The 26,343-nt window shown below is 51.9% G+C and overlaps 1 protein-coding gene across 5 annotated transcripts in view; it reads left to right on the top strand.

Annotated features, from left to right (window-relative positions):
* LRRC20 (leucine rich repeat containing 20) overlaps positions 1-26,343 on the top strand; it is a 78,497-nt gene that overhangs the window by 29,741 nt on the left and 22,413 nt on the right. For all 5 annotated transcript variants that reach the window (XM_001503727.5, XM_070263046.1, XM_005602436.4 and 2 more), the window contains exon 4: positions 22,324-22,491. In XM_001503727.5, coding sequence (XP_001503777.2) covers positions 22,324-22,491 — 168 coding nt within the window. The remainder of the gene's footprint in view (positions 1-22,323; positions 22,492-26,343) is intronic.

Here is a 26,343-nt window from a genome sequence, read left to right as displayed (position 1 = left end):
GAGCGGAGAGGGAGGCGTGAATTGGCAAACCCAGTCTGAGGACAGGAAGCAGCCTGTACGTGGCTCAGAAGGGAACTACAGGCAGGGCCTGGGAAGGAGGAGGGATTGGTCCTTGTCGACACTTCTGAGTGAAGCTCCTGGAACTCATTGCATTTGTGCTGGCTAAGCTAAAGTACTTCTGACTGGGGGGCAGGAGCTCCTAGGGCAAGGTTTGTCTCCCCAGAGGCATCTGTGGGCACTTCGAACCAGGCCTGCCGTTCTCGTCCTTCCTTTGCTGGTGGCTGCTGCTCACATGGTGAGATGGGTCCCCACAGCCAGCAGGCCCTTTGGACCAGCAGCTCTCACCCTGACTGAATTAGAATAATCTGAGGAGCTTTGCTACAGACACGGTTGCCTTGGCTCTACCCTAAAACCAGTTGAATTAGAGTGTCTGGGCATGGACCTGGGCCTAGGCATCTGTTAAAGCCTGTACCAGTCATTCTAAAGTGTTGGCAGCCAAGGTTGAGACCATAGTTCAGGGGCTATAAATGCAAATGCCTAGGAGACTAGCATGTAAGTAGTGAGTGACTCAGATGGGGCATGGCATATGACGAGAGGGAGTGGTGTGGACTATGGCAAACTAGTGCGTGCCCTGCTCAGCTTCTGCCAGGTGTGCCATGAGATTGTTCTGATTGTTTTATTCAACAGAAGCTGGAAGTATGGATTTTTATGTGGGTTTTACCAATTTTTACATAATATGGAAGCTGATAAAACACATTTGCAAGCTAGGTTTAGCTCATGCACCACCAGCTGAGACAATCTCCTATAAATTATTAGAGCTGTCTCTGCCATCTCATTTCATGGATGGAGAGGGAAGGTCAGGGAGAGAAGGGCCTTGTCAGGCGTCTCAAAGCAGTACATCCAGGTCGCCCACCTTGCAGGCCAGGACTGCCTTTCCAGGCCACCTGCGTTAGCTCAAGGGTCCCCTAGAGATGTCTGCTTTTCAGAGGATGGTAGAAAGATAACAAACAGGTGGTAGGGGTTGTCTGGGACCTCCAGGAAGGGCACAGTCAGGCAGTGGGGCTTCCTTTGGGTAAAAGGAGAGTTCATTTGTGCTTTTCTTCATTCACCCTTCCCTTGAGTACCTGCTGTGTTCCAGACCTGTGTCCAGAGGCCGAGGAACAAAGGCCAGTAGGCCAGGTCTCCCCCTGAAGGAGGCCAGGGATGCAGAAGAGACTCGACAACAACACCGAGTGCTGATAGTGGTGTGGAAAAACCTGGGGCTGCCGGGAAGAGGAACTGATCCTTCCTAAGAGTGGCGTGGGCAGTGGGGTGGGTGTGGAGGCAAGGGCTTTCAAAGGAGTTGACATTTACCAGCGCCTTGTGGGGTAAGTTGGCCCTCTCCATGGGCATGGTGACAAGTGCTGGAGAAATGGGTCTAGAGCCCCGTGCATTCGTGCCTCGGCGTTGGAAATATATTTACCATAATACCTTTCCAGTCGGAAGTCTGTTGGGGGATGCAGTTTAACTCCCTCCTGTGCCGCCGCTGGCTCCTGACACCCCCACACCGCCACCAATTACAAAGGGACGGCCGTAGTGTGCCCGGTAATTGGATTTCACAGAGGTGGCAGCGATTGAGGGATGGTGACCCCGGGCAGGGAGGGGCTGGAGCTGAGAGACGCACCTGGCTCCCGCAGAGATGGCTCTGGGCCTAGCTTTTGTTGTGGTTTCTCTTTCAAATAGAAAATCCCTCTCCTTTCATGTGTGAAGAGGAGGCTTGAATAGGCCGTCTGGACTCTGCACCATCTGCCAGCATCCTCTTCTGAGCTCTTGGTGGAGGAGTTGGGCTGCCTTGGTGCTGGGGACAGAGCCATGTGCTTACTCCCTGCCTGCGAAGTTCTTTCCCCTGGGTGCCCTGGGGACAGTCTTCTGCTAGGCTGGTGGCCTTCTCAGAGTTGGGTCATCCTTAGATGGTTCCATTGCCTTGATATCCATCACCCATTTTATGGAAGGTAAAAGCCAGACCTGAGAAGGCCAATGGCACCATGGAATCCACCCAAAGGACAGGTGGGCCTTGTGGAGCGTGGGTCCCAATGTCTGGGTTGGCATGCAGATTTGGCTTTCCCCAATTGGTTCTAAGTTGGAGGTGGGCCAGCAAGTAGGGAAGCTGTCAGTTAGTAATCCAGTCCTGGCCACCTGGGGCCGGTTGTTACAGGAGGTATTATTTGGCTTCCTGGATTGTCGGTAGATAGCAACCTGACTTCCTGCAAGTCTCACAGCATACTAGCTTCCTGGGCTGGTTACCGTAGCAGAGGGGCTGGTTACCGTAGTAGAGGGGCTGGTTACCGTAGTGAAGGGGCTGGTTACCGTAGTAGAGGGGCTGGTTACCGTAGCGAAGGGGCTGGTTTCCTGGGCAGGTTACCGCAGGCTGTGGGTCAGAGTTCTGTTTTTATATTTGGTCTGGCCGTTGTCTGTGTGTTCAGTCTCTCACAGCCTGCCTTTCAACTCGGTTCAGCAGTGCCTCCTGAGCACCTGTTCTGGGCCCGGCCGTGTGTTCGAACACGAGAGTAATAACATGAGTCCAGGTTCACTGGGCGCTTAGCCCTCCCAGCTCTAAGCTGAGGGCTTTACACGTGTCATCTGGTTTAATCCCCATAGCACCCAACATTTGGGAAGGATAAGAAAACTCAGATCTAGACCGGGTCTTTGAGGAGCCCGCAGTCTCTCAAGGGAGGCAGGTGTGTAAGCAGACAGCCCTTGTAAGGTGAGGGCTGGCGAGCAGGCATTCACTCCTTGTCCGTTGGGCGTGCCGAGGGGGCCGAGGTCAGTGCTGCTCTGGGTGGGGGGCGGGTGACTTTGCTGCGGCTGCCATGTCAAAGGACTGCGTCCCGGGTGTAAGCAACAGACGCTGATTGCTCACGGTTCTGGAGGCCGCAAGTCCGACTGAGGTGTCGGCAGGTCTGGTGTCTCCTTGGGTTGCAGACCCCTCCTCACTGTGTCCTCACGTGGCCTCTCCTCTGTATCCTGGTGTCTCCCTGTGCCCTAATTTCCTTTTCACGTAAGGACACCAATTGGATTGGATTAAGGCCACCCTGAGGGCCTCATTTTAATGTAATGACCCCTTTAAAGGCCTTATCTCCAAATACAGTCACTGTACAAGGTCCTGGGGACTAGGGCTTCAACGTAAGAATTTGGGGGGACACAGTTCAGCCCATAACAGCGGGGAAGCAGAGAATCTTTGGAGGAAAGGGCTTAGAGAGGGCCCTTGACAGATGAGTAGGAGTTTGCCAGATGGAAAAGGGGAATTCCTAAGGCATCTTTCAGGAAGATGGGAGGTGTGTTTCGGAAATGACTAGAAAAATGGTTCAAGACTGACACTTCAGAGCAGAGGGATATGGTGTGTCGTCAGGGCTGGCCTGAGGGTGACATCTGCCCAAGTGGGAACATTTGGGAAGAGTCCTGGGAGAATAGGTTGGGATAGGCCTGTGGAAAAGGCAGAAAGGTGTCTCAGACAGGAGAAGCAGCGTGCGGCAATTCACGAGGCCAGGAAGGTGGGCGAGGCGGCAGCGTGGCCAACAGTAGGTGTCTCATGGGCAGGACCTTGAGTGCCAAGTCCAGGCCTTATCTTTATCCAGCTCCCTGGGGAGGTCCTGGGACCCTTCCACCCCCAAAGTGGAGGGTCCCCTTACCAGGATGGCCTGCCGCAGGGCGAGGCTGGGTTCAGGCTGGCTGAGATGGGCTTCCTGGTGGCCGTGGGTGGGCAGGAGTCCCGCTGTTTTGGTCAGCTGGCTGGGTGCCTCCCTGGAGGCTAGCTGGCCTGAGGCCCTGCAGCTGGAGAAAACTGGGCCTGACAGAGCTGGGCCTGACAGAACTGGGTGCCAGGGGCTCCTGAAGAGGCGTTGAGTTGGGGAGCTGTCACCCGGGGGACTCCTGGGCAGCGTGGAGTGGAGACATCCTCGCTAACTTGCAGCTCGTTGCATGCTGCGATTTTTCAGCAGTAACAGGCTTCTTTTCCTCTTCCTAATGTTTCCCCAAGCATGTGTTCTTTGAGCTCCCTCTGACCGGGAGATGCCAGGGAACCGTAAACCCCAGGAGGAAGTGCTGGGGTCCCTTCCTTAAAACCAAGGGCTTCACGCATGTGATATCAGGAGAGCGAGCCCTGCAGGGTGTCTGCACAGGACTCCTGCTGCTGCCAAGTAGCCAGTTGTCCTCACCACAGGTGGCTCCTGGTGGCAGCAGCTCCCTTGTTTGCTGCCAGAGAAAACAGGGTAATTTTCCTCATTACCTGAGCCATCAGGAAGCTCAAGACAGTTGGGGGAAGCCCTGGGGCTTTCCTTTGACCTTGGCAAGCCGCTGGTTCCAGGGGGGCCCCATCATTTCCTCTGCTCACCAGGGATGGACTTGGGCTCCCAGGGCCCACGCGCCAGTGCCTGGGGTGGAGGCCGGCGGAGGGAAAGGAGAAGCTGGTTTGAAGAACTGGGTTCCTGCAGACAGAGGAGGGTGAAGGAAGACAGGGCTCGTCCCTCTACTCCTCAGGTCACACCATCCGAGCTGCGCTGTCCATGGGTCAGGAGTCTTGGGAGGTATTTGGGGGCCAGAAGGGGGTGTGCCAGTAGATACTGTATGTCAGGGCCCCAGAGGGCTTCTTTCCTGGTGATCAGAGAAGGGAGGAGAGGTGGGACTGTGGGTCATTGGTACGATAATGATCCAGAGCCACAGAGCTGGGGAACCATCCTTGGAAAGTGCATCAGGAAGGAGCTGGGGCAGGTGACCCTACCGCAGCGGGAGAAGGTGGGTCATAGCCATGATGTTCTTCTCCCACTTCCCACTTGGGCTTAGCCCGCTGAGTTTACTTTTCTCTAGCTGATGCCACTTAGCGGATGGAGGGGGAGAGAAGAGGGGATCCAGAACTGTGCTGGAAAAGTGGGGCAGACATTGAAGCTTGGCAGAGGTCAGATGGATGCTGATGTCTTGGTTTTAGTCTGGGATCAGGCAGATCTACTCTGTTGGGCGCACATTTTCTAGTTCCCTCTGCACAGCCCACCATTGGAATAGCAGGGTCTGGGAGGGTCCATCTTACCTGAGTTACCCATAAGGGGCAGCTCTTGGATCAAGAGAGACAATGATAAGGTTGTGGCCTTCTGCATCAGTGTTTGCCATCAGTCCTTAAGGGTGTCTGTCCCCTGGGGTTACCTGGCTGAGCTCAGTGGGGCGAGGGCCAAGCTGTTTATGATCCCTGCCTGCATGCATATAGGCAGTGGGTCGGCTTTCCTCAGCAGAAAAGTAAAGGAACCCAAATGTCATGGGCTTCAGCATCCTTAGGATAGATTCGCAGAGATAAGATTATCAAGGCCAGCAGGTGAGCATTTTAAGCTGTTGGTATACACTATGAAGTCATCAAGCACTTGTGTCACCCTGAGCCTGGGACCCAACAGGAGATGAGGAGCAGCCTGCCCTATGGGTGGGTCAGGACCCACAAGATGAGAGGCTGGGCTGTTTGGTGTTCAAATCACAGATGCTGAGTTTGAGCCCAGTTCTGGGGTGTGATGTCTTCTGTTTGCCCTCTGGATCCACTCTCTGTGCTGATCCTAGCCCTCTCTCACCCTCTGGCTGTAGTGGGGTGCAGCCAATGGGGGGCCCCTGCAGGAGATTGGAGGAAGAGAGGAGATAAGATCCATGAATTTGTTCCCCTGGCCACCTCCCTGGGAGGTCCACCTTTGGCTGGCTGTGCCCCTGTCCAGAGGTCCTGTCTCTCAAGACAGCCACTACACGACTCCCTCCTTCCAGGTTTCCTCTGGGTAGTAACGGCTCTCTGCCCCTAGGCCTGGGTTACTGCACAATCCCTGGAGGTTCCCCTGGAGCCTCCCATGTCTTGAATCATCCTACTTTGAGTGTACCATCTGATTCTGGTTGGGGCCCTGACTGATGCTCTCTGCCACTTATTAGCTCTGTAACCATGAGCAGTTTGTTTAACTGCTCTGTGCCTCAGTTTCCCTCTTGATACAATGGAATAATAATGATAATAGTCTCTATCTCTTGGGGCTCTTGTGAAGATTAAATGAGTTAACCCTGTTACAGTCCTGGGAGTAGCTGCACCCCCAGCACTGTCCATCACAGTACCTGGCACATAGAACTTGGTGTTCAAAAATGAGTATGGAGTAGGTGAATGAATGACTTCCCACCACACGGTCAGCAGAATAATGACCCACCAGAGATGTCCACGTCCTAGTTCTTGGAACCTGTGACTATCTTACCTTGCATGGCAAAAGAGACTTTGCAGATGTGATTAAGTTAAGGACCTTGAGATGGGGAGGTACCCTGGATTAACTGGTGGGGCCCTTGGATGTAATCACAAGGGTCTTTATAGAGGCAGAGGTGGGAGGGCCAGAGTCAGAGAAGGACGTGCGACAATAGAAGCAGAGATTGGCGTGCTGCGGCCACAAGCTTCTAGAAGCTGGAAAATCAAGGAACGCATTCTCCCCTAGAACCTCCGGAAGGTACCCAGCCCTACTGACAACCTTATTTTAGTCCTCTAAGACCCATTATGATCTTCTGACCTCCAGAACTGTAAGATGATAAATACACTTTTAAGCCACTAAGTTTGTAGTGATTTTTTACAGCAGCGATAGGAAACTAATACACACCAGAAGGATTGGGGACTTCCTGCCTTGGTATCCCCATCTTGCTTGCTTTTCCTGTCCTCCCACCCTACTTCACTGTGGAGCCAGGGCTGCGCCCCAGAGGGGAAGGCTTCCCAGGGAACCACACTGCCCACATTCCTCAGCTCCTCCAGCCTCCGGCCCCTCCTGGAGCACAGAGTCTAGATTCTGGGGGAGTTCAAAATTATTCTTGGTGTGTTTCGTTCAAATCCATGGTAGGATTTGAATAATTATTGGGCCACTCTAAGCTTCTACCTTCTCATCCTAGAGTGGACATAATGATACTACTTCATGGGAACTTTAGAAATCTCATATGCTATTAATTTATCTTTATGTATCCTTATAACCAAACTATATCCTTTTTTTGGAAAGTGACAGGAGTAAATAGAATAAATTCCCTTTGGAGGGGAGTTGGGGGCAGTCTGGAGAGGTATTCCTGCCTCACAAACAGGAGAAGACAACCCCCAAAGTCAGCGGACCCCAGCTGCCCTCTACCCACGCACACCTGGAACACTGGACATTGTTTGCAGCTACATAAACTCGTGCCTCAGTCCTCTGGAGCCCAGCTAGCATTCCCACCCTCTGTGACATGGGACTTTGCAGTTTCCTTTCATTGCCTTGCTGGGACTCTAAGCGCAGACCTCCTTTGCTCTTGGCTTTGAGATTTAAAAGAGTTTCCATCCCCCCCACCCTTCTTACCCACCTCCTGTGCATTTCTCTGGTTGTTATAAAGCTCTAAGGCTTCATGTGAAACAGTTCCCGTTGGTGTTGTTGAATAAGCAATAGATGCATACAGAACGGTATTCCAAGGGTTGGAAAGGGTAGTGGGGGAATAAGGCTCCTTCCTACTCCTGCCCCCAGATAATCCAGGTCCCCCGCCCAGAGGCAACTACCGTTACCAGTTCTGGAGATCTCCTGTGCCAATGTGGGCATCAGTGTATTTAATCTTGTTAGCGTTTACAGGATACCATAGGCAGGCACTGTTGTAAGCACTTTGCAAGTATAAAATTATTTAAATCTTTACAACTCTGTACGGTCAGTACTGTTTTCTCTTTGTTTTAGATGAGGAAACTGAGGCAGAGAGCACATAAGTAACTTGCCTGGGTCACACAGTGAGAAAGAAGGGGTTGGGACTGTGGGTCCAGCTCCAGAGCTCCTTTATAAACTACTGATGAGAGCAGAGTGGAGGCACTGTTTGGCAACTTGCCTTTCTTACTTCGGAATATATTTTAGGAATCGGTCTATGTCAATACAAGAGCTGCCTCGTTCTTCACAGGGCGACACAATGGTTAGCAGTGCACTTCCCAGCCCCAGCCAGAAGAGTATCTGACCCCTTCCCTCTGTTGGCCCAAGGAGTGGATGTGGCTTTTGGAAACTTCACTCCTGTCTCCTCACCCTTTGTCCCCTGCGGGCAGCGGCTGTCTCTGTGCTGATCATGGCCCATTTGAAGGACACATTGCCCTGCAGGGGGGAACGTGATTGCTCATTGATGCAGGTTGCAGCCAAGATGCTGACTGGTCCTCAGTGGGCAGGTATTTTTGGTGCTGACACATTCCTCGCTGCCTGGCTACAAAATTATTGCAGGCCAGCCTCATCTGTCCCTTAATGGAACCAGCAGGCCTTCTGTCTCCACTGGAGTCAGTCTGAGGCCTCTGAGTCAGCCTTGGCAGTTGTCCAAGATAAGGATGATGCGGAAGTAATAAGAAGAACTTGAGGAAGGAGCAGTCCATTTAACAGACACCGGAAACCACCGTTCAGTAGGGATAATAAGTAAGGGAATGTCATGATGGGCTGCTCTCAGGCTGGGGACAGTGTTGGGAGTGGGATGGAGAGGGTCTTCTCCAGAGCCCCTGTTCATCCGAGGAGCCCAGGTTGTTCGACTCTGAACCCTGACGTAAGAGCGCAGGAAGAAACATCTGGAGTCCCCTAATGCAGCCCCCGGGCCCAGAGGACCTCAGCCCTCCCCATCCGAGACAGAGGACGGCAGGCCCTGGGCATTATTGGGACATCAACAACGAGAAAGAATGTGTGTGGCCCCAGTGGGGACGAGCAAAGCTGGACGAGGCTGCGGCGATGTTCAGTTGGAAGCTCAGCACACCGGCCAATCAGGTGGCTGGGCCATTGGCCACACTGTTGTTCTTCCTCTGAAGTGGAAACAGCACAGGAAACCTCACGTGTCCAGGTTGGGGTGGCATAAAGTCCCAGGAGTTAGGCAAGGCTGGGCCTTTGACAGGCATGGGGACTATATGAGGGAAACTGCTTTCTTTGCCCTCCCCCGGTGGCAAGGGGGCCTGGAAGCAGTTCCATGGTTTGGTTCCCACTCAAAACCTACCACATCTATTATGAACAACTTTGCACTCATAAATTTGACAACTTAGAAGAAATGTGCCAGTTCCTTGAAAACCACAAACTACCAAAACCGAACCAAGATGAAATAGACAATCTGAATAGTTCTATAACCATTAAAGAAATTGAATTCCTAAGTAAAAAGATCCCAAAAAAGAAGTTTCTAGGCCCAGATGATTTCACTGGAGAATTGTATCAAACTTTTAAATGAGAATTAACATCAATCTTACGTAGTTTCTTCCAGAAATAGAAGAGAAGGACACACTTTCTAAACCATACTACGAAGCCAGTGTTACTTCAGTTTCAAATCTGGAGAAGGACAGTACAAAAAGAAAAGCAAAGGAAAGAAAAATACAGACCAATATCTCTCACACAAAGATTCTCAGCAAAATACTAACAATCAAATCCAGCGATGTATAAAAAGGATTATATGCCATGACCAATGGTATTTATCAGTTTTTCCAAATGTGCAAGATTTGGCTCAACATTTGAAAATCAGTCAGTGTATCTATTATATCAAAGGCGAAAGAAGAAGAATCATACAGTCATACCTGTTGACAAAGAAAAAGCAGTTGACAAACCCCAACACCCATCCATGATTAAAAAATCAGCAAACTGGGAATACCCAGGAAGTAGCTCAACTTGGTAAGGAACATCTATGAAAGTCCCATAGCAAACATCAGACTTAACGATGAGATGCTTTCCCCGTGAGACTGGGAACAGGTAAGGATGTCTGCTCTCATCCTGAGAGTTCTAACCACTGCAGTGAGACAAGAAAAAGAAATCAAAGGCAAGTACATTGGAAATGAAGAAATAAAACTGTCTCCATTTGCAGGTGACGTGATTGTCTACATAGCAAACCCCAAGGAATCTACAAAAAAAAACCAAAGCCAAAAAACCCTCCTGGAACTAATAAATGAGTTCAGCAAGTTCCCAGGATACAAGATCAACTCAAAACCTAGCAGGTTGTGCACACTCATCCTCCCAATGCTTTCCTTGGCTTCTTGTCTCCCTTGGAGTAGATCCACTGTTGTCTCATAGGTCCTGCATAACCTGGTTCCAGACGCATCTCGACAACTTTCCCTCACTCACTCCCTGCTCCAGGCATGCTGACCTCTTCTCTGTTCCTGGATGTGCCCAGTTCTTTCCTGCCTTAGGGCACTTGTCCTTGCTATTGCCCTGATAGCTTTCCCTGGGGCTCTTTGCACAACGGGTTCCTTCTCATCCTCCACTCTGGCCTTAAAGGCCTTCCTAGCCATCTGAGATCATGCTGTTGATTTGTTGTCCTTGTCATTGCTTTCTCCCCCACTGGTGTGCGGGCTTGTTGAGGGAGGGTCTAGAGTTGCACCTGCTCGCCCCAGGGTCACACGGTGCTGCTGGGCGTTGTGTGTGGGTGAGCCAGTGGGGGCTGTTTTGGTATCACTGTGACTGACTTTCCTGTAAGCCCTGTGTCCCAGCGGCATCCACTTTCTCTTTTATTTCCCCTTTTGATTCTTGCATTTAATGTTAGCTTTCACTTTTATTTCCACAAAAGGCTTTATAATCCAAGAATTAAGTCTCCTGGGTCCTGTCCCTCTCTAACAGAAATAGTTCTATGTATGGACTGCTTTTACTTTCCAGAGATTATCCCTTTTGTGTGCATGTACAGGGCTGAGTATATAGTAGGAGCTTGGTAAATATCTGTGTTGTGCAGCACACCGTGCCTTTCACAGCACTCTCAACCCATCCTCACAGCCCTGCTGTAAAGGGGCAGGGGAGTCCTTCTCGTGAGGGCATCTGGAGAGAGGAGGGGCCCAAGGACATCTGACCCCTCCCCTAAACAGGCAGGGATTGGCTGAGAACCTGCCCTGAGCACAGGTGCTGCAGGGACCAGGGATGCAGCAGCGCAAGAGCTGGGTGCGGAATGGCCCACTTCTCTTGGGGAGTCTGACTGGGGCTCCATCCTGGTTTGGGGGTTGGGAGAGGAAAGTCAGGTATCTGGGGGAGAGACTGGGGTTTGTGTGGACTTGGACAAGTTATTTCATTTCTCTGTAAATTGGGGGTAATGGTTATAATAAAATTAAAATGATGATTGCGTGTATACTACTAGAGTACCTGGAACATAGTAGGCCTCAACAGATGTTAGCCATCATTGTTGGTCTTTGTTGTAATCTCCATGCCTAGTGAGCTAAACCTTTGATAGCCGGCAGAAGACCTCTTTCCTGGAAACCCTCCCCCTGCTCCAGCCCAGCCCTCCAGCACTTTCTGCACTGCGGCAGGAGCCTGACTCACTGGAGCGGGCCGGCCTTGCCCCTCCAGAGTGGGTCTGGGCCCCTTTGAAACTTGGCAATGGAAAGGCTCCCCTTCCTTCCCAATTTCAGCGCAGCCCCTTTGATTACTCCCATGCAGCTTACACGGCTGAATGCCAAGGATGCGAGCCTTGCCTACCCAGCTGCCACTCCCTCTCGGCCGTCTGCTTTTCAGGAAAGCTTCTGAGCTGGCGAGAGGCCGCCTTTCAGGTGGATGCAGCCCCTCCTCCTTCAGCTGAGCCTTTCCTTAGAGCCTGCCACCAGACAGGCTGGACGTCAGAGAGCAGCCTTCCCGGGGGATGTAGAGCTGAGCTGGGGTGGGGGGGTGATTTTGTATCCACAAGTCTCTTAATCTTCAGAGCAATGATCTCCAGAGAGGGATCCACCGAGCAAGGACTTGGAAAGCTGCCTAAGCTCTACTGAGTGATAAAGCAGGTCTCAAAAGAGGATATAGTGCGTGATTCCATTTTTGTTTTTCTTAAAACAATATCTATCTAGCCATCTATTAGCGTGTACATAGAAAAATATGGAAGAATGCATACCAAACAACATCGGTCCTCTCTAGGGGTGGAAATACATGGGATTTCCATTTTTCTGTGTTCCGTATTTTTGTGATGACAGTATTTTTACAGTGAGCATGCACTGCTTTATAAACGGGAAATGCATTTAAAGTTAAACAAACTGTATCAGTCAGGATAGGCCAATTTTGCATCAGGAATAAATAATCCCAAATCTCAGTGGCTTAAAACAGCAAAATCTTGTGTTTCCAGTGGGGATAGCATTGGGTTTCTGTGGTCGTTGTCAGCGTTGTTCACGTGCCTGAATGCCAGGCTGCCTGCCACCTTCTGGAGTGATGGAGGACTGGACCAGGACTTCTGTCGAGAAAACGGCTCCAGCACAAACAAGGCCCAGGGGGTCTATGCCCAGAGTGGGAAAAATGGTAAAAGAGTGATAAGAAGTATCTCCCTTGGTGATAACAGATTTCAGCAACAACCTCTCATTTTAAGCAGTGTGCATTTCTGAGGCTTCTCCAAGATAAACCAGCTGCAAATGTTATTCATGTCAGGGTGCTGGGAGTCAGTAAGGGGAGTGGCTAAAAGCATGGACCCTGGAGCCAGACTGGCCTGAGGTCAGACCCTGGCCCTGCTGGTTCCCACGTCTTGATGTGTAAAATGGGATTCATTCAACACCTGCTTTAGTGAGTGAGCCTCAGGATTAAGTCGAGGTGAACCGTGATCTGCGGTTCAGAGCAGACGTTTCTGGAGGCAGGGGTGCCTTGTTTGGCTGTGCTTTGTAATTAGCCAAGCCGGTGAGGCAGCAGTCTTGGCCTTCTGACCCCTGGGCGGCAGAATGTAGGGAGTTGACACTGGTTTGTAAAGTTTGGAAGGGTAAGTCTCCCGGGGTCTATCTGGCTGTAAGCTTCTCCAGTTTCAGGGCCATCATTCTCTCCAAGCAACCCTGTTCATAAAGCCCTTTGCCCACCCCTTTGGAGGCAGCCCAGTGTCTTTGGAGCCAGACAGGTCTGGTATAAGATTTCAGCTGCCCCACCAATACTACCGGTGTGGCGCAGGGCAAATCATGTAACATCTCTGAGCCCTCGGTTTTTTCATCTCTAAAAAAAGAGATAATAAAATCTTACCTCTGAGTTGCTATGAAAATTAAAGGAGATGATATGTGTATAGCACTTGGCATACAGTAGGTGCTCAATAAATATTTAACGCCTTCCTTTCCTTAGGTGTAGGAAAGAGAAAGGACATAAATCATTCAGTCAAGAAAACCCAGATCATAGAAGCATGGTGGGCTGCCCCGGGCGCCCAGGACCTGGAGACAGAGCAGGGATTTGATTAGGGAGGGGCATGTCTTTTCATCTGCTGAACCTGTGACCACTGTTTAGTAGGTCCAGGCTCAGGCCCAGGCCCAGGAACAGGTAGTGAGCGCTCTGGGCAGAGAGGGTCCCTGCCCTCCGCCCTCTCCCCTAGCCCTAGGAGGAGTGGGTGTGACTGTGCAAAGACCTGGGCACGATGTTCGTTCTAGCAGCACATGAGCACAGGAGATTTGCAGGGCTTGAGTCATGGCTGGAGCAGGATAGAGACGTAGATCACTTTACAACATAGGAGGCAGGAACAGACTATGGGGAAAGGACGGTCTCTTCAATGAATGGTGTTGGGAAAACCAGACACCCACATGAAAAAGAATGAACTCGACCACTATCTTACACCATACACAAAATTTAACTCAAAATGGATTAAAGAATTGAATGTAAGACCTGAAACCATAAAATTCCCAGAAGAAAATATAGGTGGTAAGCTCCTTGACGTAGGTCTTGGTGATGAATTTATGGATCTGACTCTAAAAGCAAAGGCGACAAAAGCGAAAATGAATAAATGGGACTACATCAAACTGAAAAGCTTCTGCACAGCAAAGGAAACCATCAACAAAATGAAAAGGCAACCTACTGAATGGACTATCTATCCGTTAAGGGGTTAATATCCAAAATATATAAAGAACTCACACAACTCAATGACAAAGCACCAAATAATCCAATTAAACAATGGGTAGAGGATCTAAATAGACATTTTTCTAGAGAAGACATACAGGTGGCCAAGAAGTACACGAAACAATGCTTAACGTCACTAATCATCAGGGAAATGCAAATCAAAACCACAGTGAGCTGTCACCTCACACCTGTTAGAACATCTGTTATCAAAAAGACAAGAGAGAACAAGTGTTGGTGAGAATGTAGAGAAAAGGGAATCCTTGTGCACTGTTGGTGGGAATGTAAACTGGTACAGCCACTATGGAAAACAGTATGGAGGTTCCTCAAGAAATTAAAAATAGAAGTACCATATGATCCAGCAATTCCACTTCTGAGTATTTATCCCAAGAAAATGAAAACATTAATCTTAAAAGATATACACATCCCTATGTTCATTGCAGTATTATTTACAATAGCCAAGATATGGAAACAGCCTAAGTGCCCATCAATGGATGAATGGATAAAGAAGATGTGAGATATATACACACACAACACATATATAGAATACTACTCAGCCATAAAAAAAGAATGAAATCTTGCCATTTGTACAACATGGATGGACCCTGAGATGGAAAACTCAGCAGGTCCACAACCCAAGTGCTCATCTTACCCCAGCCCACCCACCTCTATCACCATCCCCTCTTCCAGCCCTTGCTAGCAAGCCGGGAGCTCAGAAGAGAGGCCACTGGGTTGGGACGGGCAGCTTTCCAAGTCTGCATGAGGAGAAGCCGTGGCTGCAGGGGAGGAGAGCTCCCAAATGGCCGGGCCTCTTCTCCCTCTTTTCCGGTCCCCTCATTCCTCCCCCGGCCTTGCTGTGACTTAGGAGATGGGAAAAGGTGCAGTTTGGCTGCATGTGGTCTTAAGAGGCAGGGGACCTGGGTTCGGACCCTAGCTCTGCCATTTATGAGCTGTAGGATTTGGCCTTAAGTACTGAATGTCCAAGCCTCAGTCATCTTATCTGCAACATGGGGGTGACACTAATGCCGACCTTGTGGGGTGGTCATGAGACTTAAAGGAGACCATACAGGGAAAGCAATTAGCACAGTACCAGCCCCTACAAGGTGCTTGGTAATAGTGTTTATTTTTATCAGGAGAGACTGGTTGTGGGTGATCTTGGAATGGCCAGAGAAGGCAGAACCAGGTGGGCAGTGCCAAGCAGATGGCTCTCAGTTCAGGCCCCAGCATTGGGTTCCTAGATTTAGCAAATAAAATACAGGATGCCCAGTTAAATTTGAATTTTAGGTAAACAATGAATACTTTTTTAGTATAAGTATGTCCCATGTAGTATTTGAAATGTACTTATACTAAAGAAAAATTAGTTTATTTGAAATTCAAAATTGTGTCCTGCATTTTATCTGGCAACCTTCTACCAGTGGCACAAAGGCAAGGAGATGGGGGTAGGGAGTGCTGTAACTGAGGCAAAGACTTGGCCACTGCTCAGGACCCTGGCTGTTCCTGGAGAGTGGGCAGGTGTAGAGCCAAGGTGCGTGGGGTAACCTCCTCCCCTCAACTGGACAGACGGACACACACATACACATACACCCTGTGCTACAGGGTAAGCGCCCTGTGCCAGGCCTGGGAGCAGCAGGAAGAATTTGGGGAATTTGTGGTCAAGTCAGCTGTCAAAGTCCGTTTATCCCTCCATTTGTTCATTCGTTCATTTGGCAAACCTTTCCTGAGCACCCTCTTGGCAGGCCTTATGCTGGGTGCACAGGAGACAAGGGTGAACCGCACTGGTCCTAGCCCCTGAGGGGCTCCTGGTCTGGCTTTGGGTCCCGGTTTGGTAATGTGGCTTCAGTCTTCTCCCTTAGAGCTGAACCCTGACCTGTTCCAATTCCTGGACCTGGCCCAGGGCTTCCCAGGGCGCTGCTGTCCTCTTTGTTAGACACGCCAACCCTGCCTGCCCGCCTGCCTGAGGTTCTCACACCCCACAGGACCAGTTCTGCCTAGTTCCCCATTTTCTCTTTCTTGGGCCCCTGCCCTCTCTTCCTGGGGGCTGCTTTGCTCTCCCTGGCCCAGCAGGACCTGGGTACCCACAGTGGAGGGAGAGATGCCTCTTCAGCCTGGGCTTTATCTATGGGACTTTGGATCCAGGCAGAGGGCCACCCATACACCTGCTCCTGATATCAAACCTAAAGTGAGTTTGCTCACCCATCACGCAGCAAGCCAATCTCTGACACCGGGCGTAGTGGAAGAAGGTAAGAATTTTATTGCAAATCAAAACTATGACGCACGGCATGCAACACATAGAATAGACAGGCACGCCTGTGAGGACAACTCTTAGAGCTTCAGCCCCAGGGCCACATGCTCCCCCTCCCCTACCTAAAACCCCAAATAAAAGCACTTGCTTGTAGCTTTTTGGGGAGTTTGGGATTACAGTGTGAACTGCCCATTCTCCTTGCTCAGTGCTTTGCAATATATTTTGGCGATTGACCCCTTGTTGGATATATGATTTGTAAATATTTTCTCCCAGTTGGCGGGTTGGTTTTTTGTTTCGATCCTGGCTTCCTTTGCCTTCCAGAAGCTCTTTAGTCTGATAAAGTCCCTAGTTGATTTTTTCTTTTGTTTCCCTTGTCCAAGTAGACATGGTATTTGAAAAGATCCTTTTAAGTTTGATGTCAAAGAGGGTACTACCTACATTTTCTTCCAGAAGTTTTATGATTTCAGGTCTTACCTTCAAGTCTTTGGTCCATTTTGAGTCTGTTTTTGTGTATGGAGAAAGATACTGGTCTACTTTCATTCTTTTGCATGCAGCTGTTAATTCAGGGAAATATTAATTCCTTCACCCTCAGTTTCGCTCCTACCCTCAGCACGATGTCCCCTGAACCTGGACATGAGCAGTGAGTGCCTAGCAGCCTGCGAGGCAAGCCTGTTTGAGCTGCAGAAAGAAAGCCTCTCTGGTCATTCTGGGTACTTCTGTTTAAGGATGCCCTGGTCCCTAAACCAGCCTCAGGAAAGACCTTAAATGTGTTACCCTGAGCTGGAGTGAGGGATCCTGGGGGCTTCCTAAACTGGTCGTGACCCCTGGTTTTCGTCTCCGGGGCACTGGGCAGAGCCTTCTCAGCTCTCAGTGTCCCAGACTAGATCGGCCTGTCTCCACCATCTGCAGGCTGACTGGCGGCAGGACGTTCCTACCCTGAGTATAGTGGCGGGGCAAGCGAGGCTCCCGCCAGTCAGGGACAGTCCCTTGGGGTCCTCCGTGGTGGGAGCAGGCTGCCAGCTGGGGCAGGGTGCAGGGTGAGGCCTCTGAGACCTCCAGAGAGTGACCTTCTGTCAGCTTCTGTGGCCCCACGGCCCTGCACACAGAGGCAAGCTCCCAAAAGGCTATCAGAAGCTGCCTCTAGGGGTGGATGCTTCTTGCAATTCTGAGCCACTTTGTGGTTATAATTAGACTCAGGCCCAAGATGGTTTGATAAAAGCCTGTCTTTTTTTTTTTTTAATAATTCTGAACACATCAAATATTGGAGGTAACAAAATCAAGAGATGGGAGATTCTCTTCCCCACCCCCCACAGCAGTTACCCTGGTTGCCCCCGAGCTGTGGGGTCTGGCCCTGTAGTATGAAGGGACCAAGCCAGCATATGAGACCTCTCGCAAGCTCACGCACTGTGCGTCAGTGATGCTGTGGCCATGTTTATCAGCTCCCCGCTGCTTGGTGCTCCAAACATCTGCTCCCCAAAGGCCTTAGGACCCTGCAGGCGCTTTCCAAGTAGCAAAGAATGGTCTTGTGTTCATACAGTATCAGGCAGAGAGCATTTTCTTCTCGTCTAAGCCTGAGTCTAGTAGGTACTCAGTGCTAACTGGATTACTGGGTTCACCAGGTGCCCTGTGTGCTTTGCCATATCTGTCTGCCTGTCTGTCATCCATCCATCTTTCCGTCTATCTCACATACTTACATAGGATTTACTGTGTGCCTAGCACTGTTCAGAGCCTTTTTCATGTATGAATTCATTTAAATTCACAGCACTCCTACAGAAAGGTTCTACTACTGTCCTCATTTTACAGATGAAGAAACTGAGGCAAAGATAAACAACTTGCCCTAGGTCACACAGTCAGGAAGTAGCAGAGTCTGAATTTGAACCTGGAGACATCAGGCTCCAAAGCCTGGGTTTGTCACGTTGACCTTAAACAGCCAGCCAGTTATTTCTCAAGCAAGAGTGGATCTATTCAAGATCAACAAAGAATTGCAATTTGGGATGTTCATGCTACGGCAAACCACAGGCGAAACCAGAGAGAAAAGAAAGGGCTTGCTTTTATAGAGCAAAAGGCTGGGGGGGGGGGGGGGGCCTGTTGTAAAGGAAAGTCCAATGGCTACAGTAACAATTCTGGGGGTGGCGGCTCCTCCTTGGCTGGGCTGTGTTGCTTCTCGCTGGCTGGGCTGTTGCCAGGAGGGGAGAGAAATATTCCTTTAGTAGTAAAAAGGTTGTACTTCCTGCCTGAGATGTAAGCACACCTCTCTTCCTGTTTAGAGTAATTGGCGGTGTATCACAGGGCAGGAGAGCTGCCCCTACAGATCTTCTCGACTTCAATTTAGGTGAGGTTTCTTTTATTAATTCCCACAGTCGTGCTGGCACTGGTGGCCTCTCACCAGAAGCCGTGGGAGGAGTGGTGCTGAGGGACCTCCCCTGTCTATGTGGGGCCGTACCCCAACCTCGTCTGTAACCCAGCAGATGAGACCTGCTAGGGGATGCAGTGAGTTCCAGGAAGGGAGGACCCACAGCTGGCAGTGAGGAAGCCTTCCCAGGGTGGTACAGGCGTGCTGAACTCCTGACCATGGAAACGAAACCAAACCTGGGGACAGCCAGGACAGTTGAGGATGTTGGCCACCTCCCTGTCTGCAGTGCCGAGCCATGTCTGCCACAGAACTCAGCAACTGGAGCTGTGCCCTCGAAAGTGTCCTCTGATCACCAGCTGCTGTCCCGGGGAGGCCAGGCTGGCTCCCTAAGTGGTCCATTATAGGCCCCACTGGCAGACAGGCTGTGAACCTGGGATTTGGAGGTGTCGTGGCAGCCAGATCCCACAGAGCCTGGCAGTCGTGTCCCTAGAAAATGAGAGCTTAGAGAAATGCACCAAACAGCCAGGAAAATTGGGCCATGTTCTCATCCGAGAGCAAATGTCCATTCCAGGGAAGCAGCTTCTAAGACTCCACAAGGCAGCCACACCCTGCCTGGCCCTGGCCAGCCCAGTGCCGCTCACCCCCTGCCTGGAATGTGCATTCCACAACCCCCTCCACTGGCGTAAATCAGCTCGGGCCCAGATTCTTCATCTGGCAACAGTGTCCAGCGAGAATTGAATAATGCTTTTATGGAAAGCAATGATAACTGTTTCCATTTTAGACAAGTAGAAATGAACAAATCAACTTAAGTAAAAACAGTGGTATACATGGAACAGAAATTTGGCAAAATTGTGAGAGTGATACTCAAATGCATTCATTTATTCATTTGTATACTCATCAAATATTTATTGAGTGCTCGCTGTGTGCTGGGCACTGTTGTGGGCGCTTTTCTACAACAGAGGCCAACCCCACCTCGTGTGGCTTCCATTCCCATGGAGGGAGCAGACAATATGCAAACAAGTCACGGTGTTAGGTAACAGTGATGCTGTGAAAGTAAATACTGCAGGGAACAGAAACTGCTGGGAGAGGGTCCTACTTTAGTAAGGTGACATTTGAGCAAAGACACAAATGAAGTGGGGCAGCAGCCTTGCAAATATATCGGTAAAGAGCATTCTAGAAAGAGGGAACTGTAAGTGCCAAGACCTGGAGGCAGCAGCATGCTCGGAGTGTTTGAGGAAGCTGCCTGGCAAAGGCACGATTGGGAAGTACTGGACTAGATGTTCTCCAGTGTGCCTCTGACTCTGTGACATTATAACGTGATCTGGACGGGGACGTTTTCTGGTTTAAGGCCTGGCTGTCTATGAACCTGGCTGCTGGAGGGGTCCTGGGTTTGTGTGGGGAGCACAGGTTCTGCTGACAGAGCCTTGCCTTCAGGATGTCCCTGAAGATGGGAAAATGAGAGGTAGGCCAGGCCCCCTGCGCTGTCTGTTGCCTCCTAGGGGGAGAAGAGTCATTGTTCATGAAATATTTGCTGAGTGATTGCAAGAGCCCCTCAGGGGGCTGGATGTAGGGAACAGAGATGAATCAGATACAGTTCGCGACCGCCAGAGCCCCAGCGTGGGGGAGCAGGGGGCCTGCAGTGTGGCTGGTACTCAGGTGACTCAGGTGTGTGGGTCCAGAGGGCTCTCGTGGTGGGGCTCTGTCCTCCCTGTGGAACCCTGGGAGGCGCTGTAGGGACCTCAGAGAGGTTCATCTCCCACATCCCAGGGCCGCATCGTGGAGCCAGAGTGGAGTGTGGAACATGGAGGGAGAGCAGGGCCAGCTGCATAACTGGGGGGGCGGGGGGGGGGCCGGGGGCAGACAGGGCAAAATGGAAAAGCAGAACCCTCGTTCAAAAAGCAGGAGAAAATTCCTGTTAAAGGGACGTAGGAAGCTTTTTCCTTTCTTCCAAGATCTCTCTCTCAGTGTGTCATGTTGCTTTTCGTTTGCTATTTAATGTCCTTCTAAGTAAGGAAAAATTAAAACTTTATTAGTGTGAATTTTACCATTCATCTTTATATTGTACAATACCAGTTTTACATGCAAATATCAGAGCATTTAACTCACATATAGAATCATGAAATTATGCCATTTGTATTTTGCGGCTTGTTTCCAAAAAGTGCCTCGAGTGGGCCAGAAGGACAAACTCCAGCCAGGCTCGGGAAGACTGGGAGGAGGAAGAGAGGAGGTACGGGCTCTCTCAGTGCCTGGGCTCTGGGGTCTGGGGAGGTCCAGCCAGGCATCCAAGGGTCTTTAGACCTCTGCCTCAGGATGCGCTCAATCTCTGGGTCAAGGGTGGGCGAGAGGCTCCTTCCTGCCAAGAGTCAGCCTCCAGCGGCCACCCACCAGACACACTTTGATGCTGCCAGCCCAGGGGCTGGGGGAGGCGGGGCGGGGTGGGGGGAACAGCTGACACCGTGCTCCCCTCTGAGATGCCACGGGCACACGTGCCTGACTGACCCTCCCTGTGCTCAGGCCCCTCCTGGGATGGAGGGCTGCAGCAGTTGCAGAGTAGGGGCAAGGAGGGGAGGCCAGTGTTATCCTGGGGTGAGAACAGGCAGGAGAGCGGGCTGCTGAGAGCCTGTCCTGAGGAGACGGTGGGAGGCAGGACCACATGCGAGCTGAGACTCCGTGGCTCCAGGTCTACCTGCAAAACACAGATTCAGGAGTAAAATTATTAAGGCTTTCAAGATGGCAGCGCAGAACATTCAACCCCAAGTGCGGGGCCTTTCTGAGCCTGGGGCCCTGTGGGCCTGCGCCGGTCATGTGCCCATGAAGCTGGCCCTGGGGAGAAGAGCTGAGGTCATTGTTCAGGTCACTTGGCATTTCAGGTCCTCAGTTTCCTTTAGGGCAGATGGGGTGGGAGGCTCGCTGAGGTCCCACGTGGACTGGACAGGGCCTGGGAAACCAGCAGACACCAAGGCCCCTGGGGGCGCTCTCCTCATGGTTCTGCTTCTGTCTCCCCGACTCTCCTGCTTCCTCTGCTTCCTCAGGTTCCTCCCTAACGTTTGCTGGGCATCTACTGTGTGCCAGACACTGGGTGAAGCACTTTGCATTCATCTGATCTTCACAACAGCCCTGTGCTGTGGTGATAATACTGCGCGTACGAATGCTAACCCTGTACCAGCACCCGGCCTCTCAGATGTCACCCTCACCAACCCCATGAGGCGGGAATTGTTATTAGCCCCTTCTGTAGATGAGGAAACTAAGAGCTAATAGGTTAGATAACTATCTGAGTGAACAACTTGTAGGTGGCACAGTTGGGGGTTGAACTCAGGCAGTGGGGTCCCCAGATGCCCCACAGGGGGCCCTGCATTATGCTACCTCCCCCTGCCGCCACATTGACTCCTGGCTTCCGCCCCTCATCCCTCCCCTTGTGCAGGGCCCCTGCGGGTGCCCTGGCTCTGCAGGACACAGCATTTCAGCATCAGCCTCCACCACGCCCAGCACTGCCTCGCCAGGTTCCCAACATAGGGACTCCCACTGGCCCAGCTCACCTCCTCACACAGGTCGCCGGTCAGCTTTTGGAGCAGCTGCTCTACGGGCAGGAACCCACACGCCTCTGGTCTGCTGTGGCCGGACAGGGGAGCAGGGTCATGTGACACAGAAAGAACTTGGCTGCCTGGTGGCTCCTTGAGCAGGGAAGCCATGAAAAGTGATGTCTCTCAAATGGGCTGCAGGATGTGGGGAGCCCAGGGGCTGCCCATCCTGACCTGTCCCATCAAGGCCCAGAGTTGAGGCTTTGTCTGAGGGAGGAGCCGGCACATCCTGACCCTTCTGCTAGGCCTGGGCTTCTGTCAGGAGGGCCTTCCAGTCCTCACTGCCCTCCTGGCCCAGGCAGGGAGAGAGCACAGCGGGCAGTCACTGTGGTCTCGAGGTTGCTCCCTCTCACCTCTTCTTCTCATCCTCCCCCCACATGGCAGAGCTCCGCTTGGAAGGAAACTTCCTGCACCGTCTCCCCAATGAGGTCAGCACCCTGCAGCACCTCAAGGCCATCGACCTGTCCCGGAACCAGTTCCACGACTTCCCCGAGCAGCTCACCACCCTGCCTGCCCTGGAGACCATCAATCTGGAGGAGAACGAGATCGTGGGTGAGTGGACCCAGGCGGTCTGGCCCCTGCGTCTGTCTGCAGTTCCTCCCTTTGGGCTCCCCTTCCAGAGTGAGGCTTGCAGGGCACAAGGCACGGGGCTCTGGAGTCAGACTTTCACAGACACGAGGGCAGGGAGGGGCCTTCTGGTCTGAGATGCGCGACTACAGGGCACTGGGTCTGGGGAGGTCACCTTTATGAGGCCCTGCCACCTGCTTGGCGCAGAGGGCTGGGTTGGACACCTGCTTTCAGCTGGTGAGTAGAAGGTCTCGGCTTTCCCCACGGTGCAGCCCTGGACTAGCTGGGCCGCCTTGGGCCACAGGCTTTCCCTCTCTGGGTCTCCATCTGCCAGCCTAGGCTGCCTCTGAGACCCTTTAGCCTTGTTCCTCTAGACATTTACTCCTACCTGCATCCCCTGCTTGTCCTTCCCAGCCTTCACAGTGAGCTCATCACCATTACTCAGCCGGGGTCACTAGGCAAACATGTTTGGAACAGCCTGTCTGTGCCCTGCAGGATAAATATGCTCCCCCCAGGGAACCAGAAGTTCTCCCCCTCTGGCTCTAAAATGTGCCTTCTGCTGAGGCGGGGGAGTGGTCCCTTCCTTCCTTTTGCATCAGTTATGTACCTTTGGGTCTCCTCAGGGCCTGAGCATCCTCTCCAGCTGCTGTCTCATCTCCCTGGAGAGAACCTGGCATTCACCAGGGTCCCTCAGTGACCCTCCTCCTCGGCTCCCTGCTTTAGCTGCCTTGATGTGCTCAGGAAGCCCACCTCCAGGCCCATTTCCCCCTTTCTCACAACGCCTCTAGTGTTGATGGTGTTAATGATAACCCCCTTCAGTTATGCTTTTATTTTCGTATGCCCGTTCACAACCATTATGCCATTTGATTAAGAGCAAGGGCTCTCTAGTGGTTTGTAGCTGCTTGATGGAGAACAGCCTGCCTTGTGCATGCGGTGGGGAGCCTTGTCTACCTGCCAGCAGGACTCTAGCCCTGGCTAGAGCTAACCTCTGAGATTCTGGGTCCATCCTTTTACAGTTAGGTAAACTGAGACTCAGAGAGGGTATGAGAGACCATCAGGTTCACAGTGAAACCGCAGAAGTGCCAGGATGAGAATACATGACTCCAGCTCAGCCGTGTTCCTGGGAGGGGCTCCCTTGCCTGGCCTCTGGGAAGGCCCTGGGCATGGGCCCTGGTTCAGTCTTGCCCTCCCAACGCCAGGATCCCTGAGTGGTTTGCCCCTGGATTTGGCCCCCTGGTCCTTTGGGCCTCCATGCTGCCTTTAAGTGGAAGGGACATGCCCAGAAGTGCCTTTTCACAGCGAGGTTCTCCCTCCCACGCTGCCTTGACCACCTGGAGTCTTGCCCTGAACCCTTTATTCCCTTATTACCAGGCATTCCTGGCCCTCTTTGCTGGGCCCTTCCTCCTCTGCCTCTTATTTGAGGCCTTCATGATGTGTCCACTTCCTTTTGCTGCTTGTCTAAATGGGTCAATAACCAGGCAGGGGCTACTCTGGGTCGATGCCAAGACCAGAGCCGGGCATGTAGCTGCAGGCAGGCGGGTCAGGACGGGCACTGGCCATTGGCTTCCCCACTTTCTCGCTGCAGTCTTGGAAGACTCACATCTCCTCTCTGAGCCTCAGCTTCTTCTCACCTTTCCCCCATCCCAGAAGGTGGCCCTTCACCAGGCAGGGAGCAGGGTGAGTAGGCTGGCTGCAGTATAAGAAGTGACTTTCCCTAAAGCAGGCAGTGCAGGGTGGCACAGATCCCCTAATGCTTCCCCTCCCACAAGGATGACATCAGCCCTCAGTAGTAACAGCCCCCAAAGCAAAGATTGGCTGTTTTGACTCATTCTCTCACATACTTCTCTCTGCCTTTCTGCAGAGGGACAGTAATAACTACATGTGGAAGCATCTCTCAGTTTCCCAAGCATGCTCAGCACAGGCCCAAGGTAACAAGGTGTTTGTCCCCATTTGACAGATGTAGAAACTGAGGCTCTAAGAGATTCTCCTAGGCTTCATAGCACACCTGGCCAGGTAAAAGAGTCAGCCACTGGGCTGTTTCCTAGTCAATTCGACCTGTGACGGAGCCCCCTGCTGCCAGCCTGGGCCAGGCCTGGAGGATATGGAGGTGCTGGGAGCTGCCTCTGTCCGACAGGGGCTCCTGCTTCTCCTCAAGTGCCCAGCAGCTCCCAGACTCACTCAACTGATCCCAGGGCCCCCTCCACTGCAGGAGGCCTTGGGAGTTCTCCCCGCCGCCCCCCCCCCCCCCCCAACTCCAGATGGAGAGAAGGGGCACGTGGAGTGATCATTCCCTTGCTGGAGTCTCCTCGCTTCTAGTTTCCACCTCTCTCCGATGCATCCTTGTTACTTGGATGGCTACAGGGACGGGCCAGGCCACAGCCTCCATCACTGGGTTGGAGGAGGGAGGGCTGCGACCGCAGTGGAGAAGATGAGGGCTGCATAGTCCTTTATTATGGAAATAGCTTTGCACCACTCCCCAGTGTAGCTGATCTGCAGCATCTCATTGGGATAATTGCAGTGGGAGCTTAAGACGCCTGGAGAGTGGCCCTTTTCTCCCTTCAGAGCCTTGAGAGTGCTAGAAAATTTTTTTGAGAAATAAATTTGAGACACATGAGTTCTCTTAAACCTTTAGTTCAGTAAGTAGAGAACAGGCGGCTCTGAACTCGAGCCCCCAAGTGCATCAGGAGACTCCCTCTGAAGGGACCTCCCCAGAGGATGCGACGGGCCTGCCCCAGGAAGACCTGCAGGCTGGCAGCATCCTGGGAGCTGCCAAGGTCAACTCCATCATCATCTTTATGAATAGTGCTGCCACCCAATCTTCCTCTACTCTCTGGGCCATAATGCGGAGAGAGGAGAGAGGGCTCTAGTCCATGGAGGGGAGAAAGGACAGGACCTCAACAGGGCACGGAGGCTGGGAGAGATAGGGAACTTCTGTCTGCTTGCTGATACCAAGCACTGGGAGGTGGTGGTGCCCGTCCTTGGTGCTCACCCCTGGCTGAATGCCCTCAGGTCATATATCTAGGTAGCACATTGTGGCCTTGTTGCTGCCACCTTGTACAGACAGTCCTCTGGTCTATGCTTGTGATGTCTCCATGTCCTCTCATCTCTGGAGCCACCTGCTCTCCGCCCCGACCCAGCATCGAGCAGGGTGTCTGGCATACAGCACGTACTCAGTTGGTTGGGAGCACTGTGCAGAGCAGGAATTCCAAAGCCTGGAAGGCCCTCTGAAATGACTGAGACACAATGGGGCAGATTGTTTCAAGGTGCCGCCTATGATAGACCACTAATGAGTCATCCCATCAAATGAGTAGCTTGAGACCAGCATGTGACAGAGTCCATCATGTAGATCCTGCTTTGTGACTTTTTATTTCACTTTTACTGTGTACTCACACAGATATATGTACTGGGTCATGATAAAAAATATCAAAAGCCACTCCCATGAGTTGCTGTGCAGAGATTTGGGTCTGTTCTCAGCCAGCCCAGCCACCTTTCCCCTCATGGAACATCCCTCACCAACACACACACCATACTTTCGTCCCTCCTCTCCTACCACCCATATCTCTGTCCCTTGTGGTCGCCACCACCTGCGTCCTCCTGGTGACTGATTGTCCAGATTAGAGGGAGGATGTGCAGTGAGGCCTCAGCTGAGGGGATGAGGTCCCCACTCACCCGAGTGTGGAGCCAGGTGGATGACAGGTTCAATGCCACCTGACTGTTTACCCCCAGCCCTCCCACGTTACCCACCCTGCACAGCCTGCATGCTCAATCTGGAAGTCCTTCCTCCTGTCTTACTGTTTTCTCTGCCTGTGGCCACATCCCCGGAGCCTGCAGATCTGA

The sequence above is a fragment of the Equus caballus genome, chromosome 1, assembly GCF_041296265.1.
Source record: "Equus caballus isolate H_3958 breed thoroughbred chromosome 1, TB-T2T, whole genome shotgun sequence".
NCBI classification, from domain to species: domain Eukaryota; kingdom Metazoa; phylum Chordata; class Mammalia; order Perissodactyla; family Equidae; genus Equus; species Equus caballus.
The sequence above is the reverse complement of the archived record's forward strand: the minus strand, read 5'-3'. Positions and strand labels throughout refer to the sequence as shown.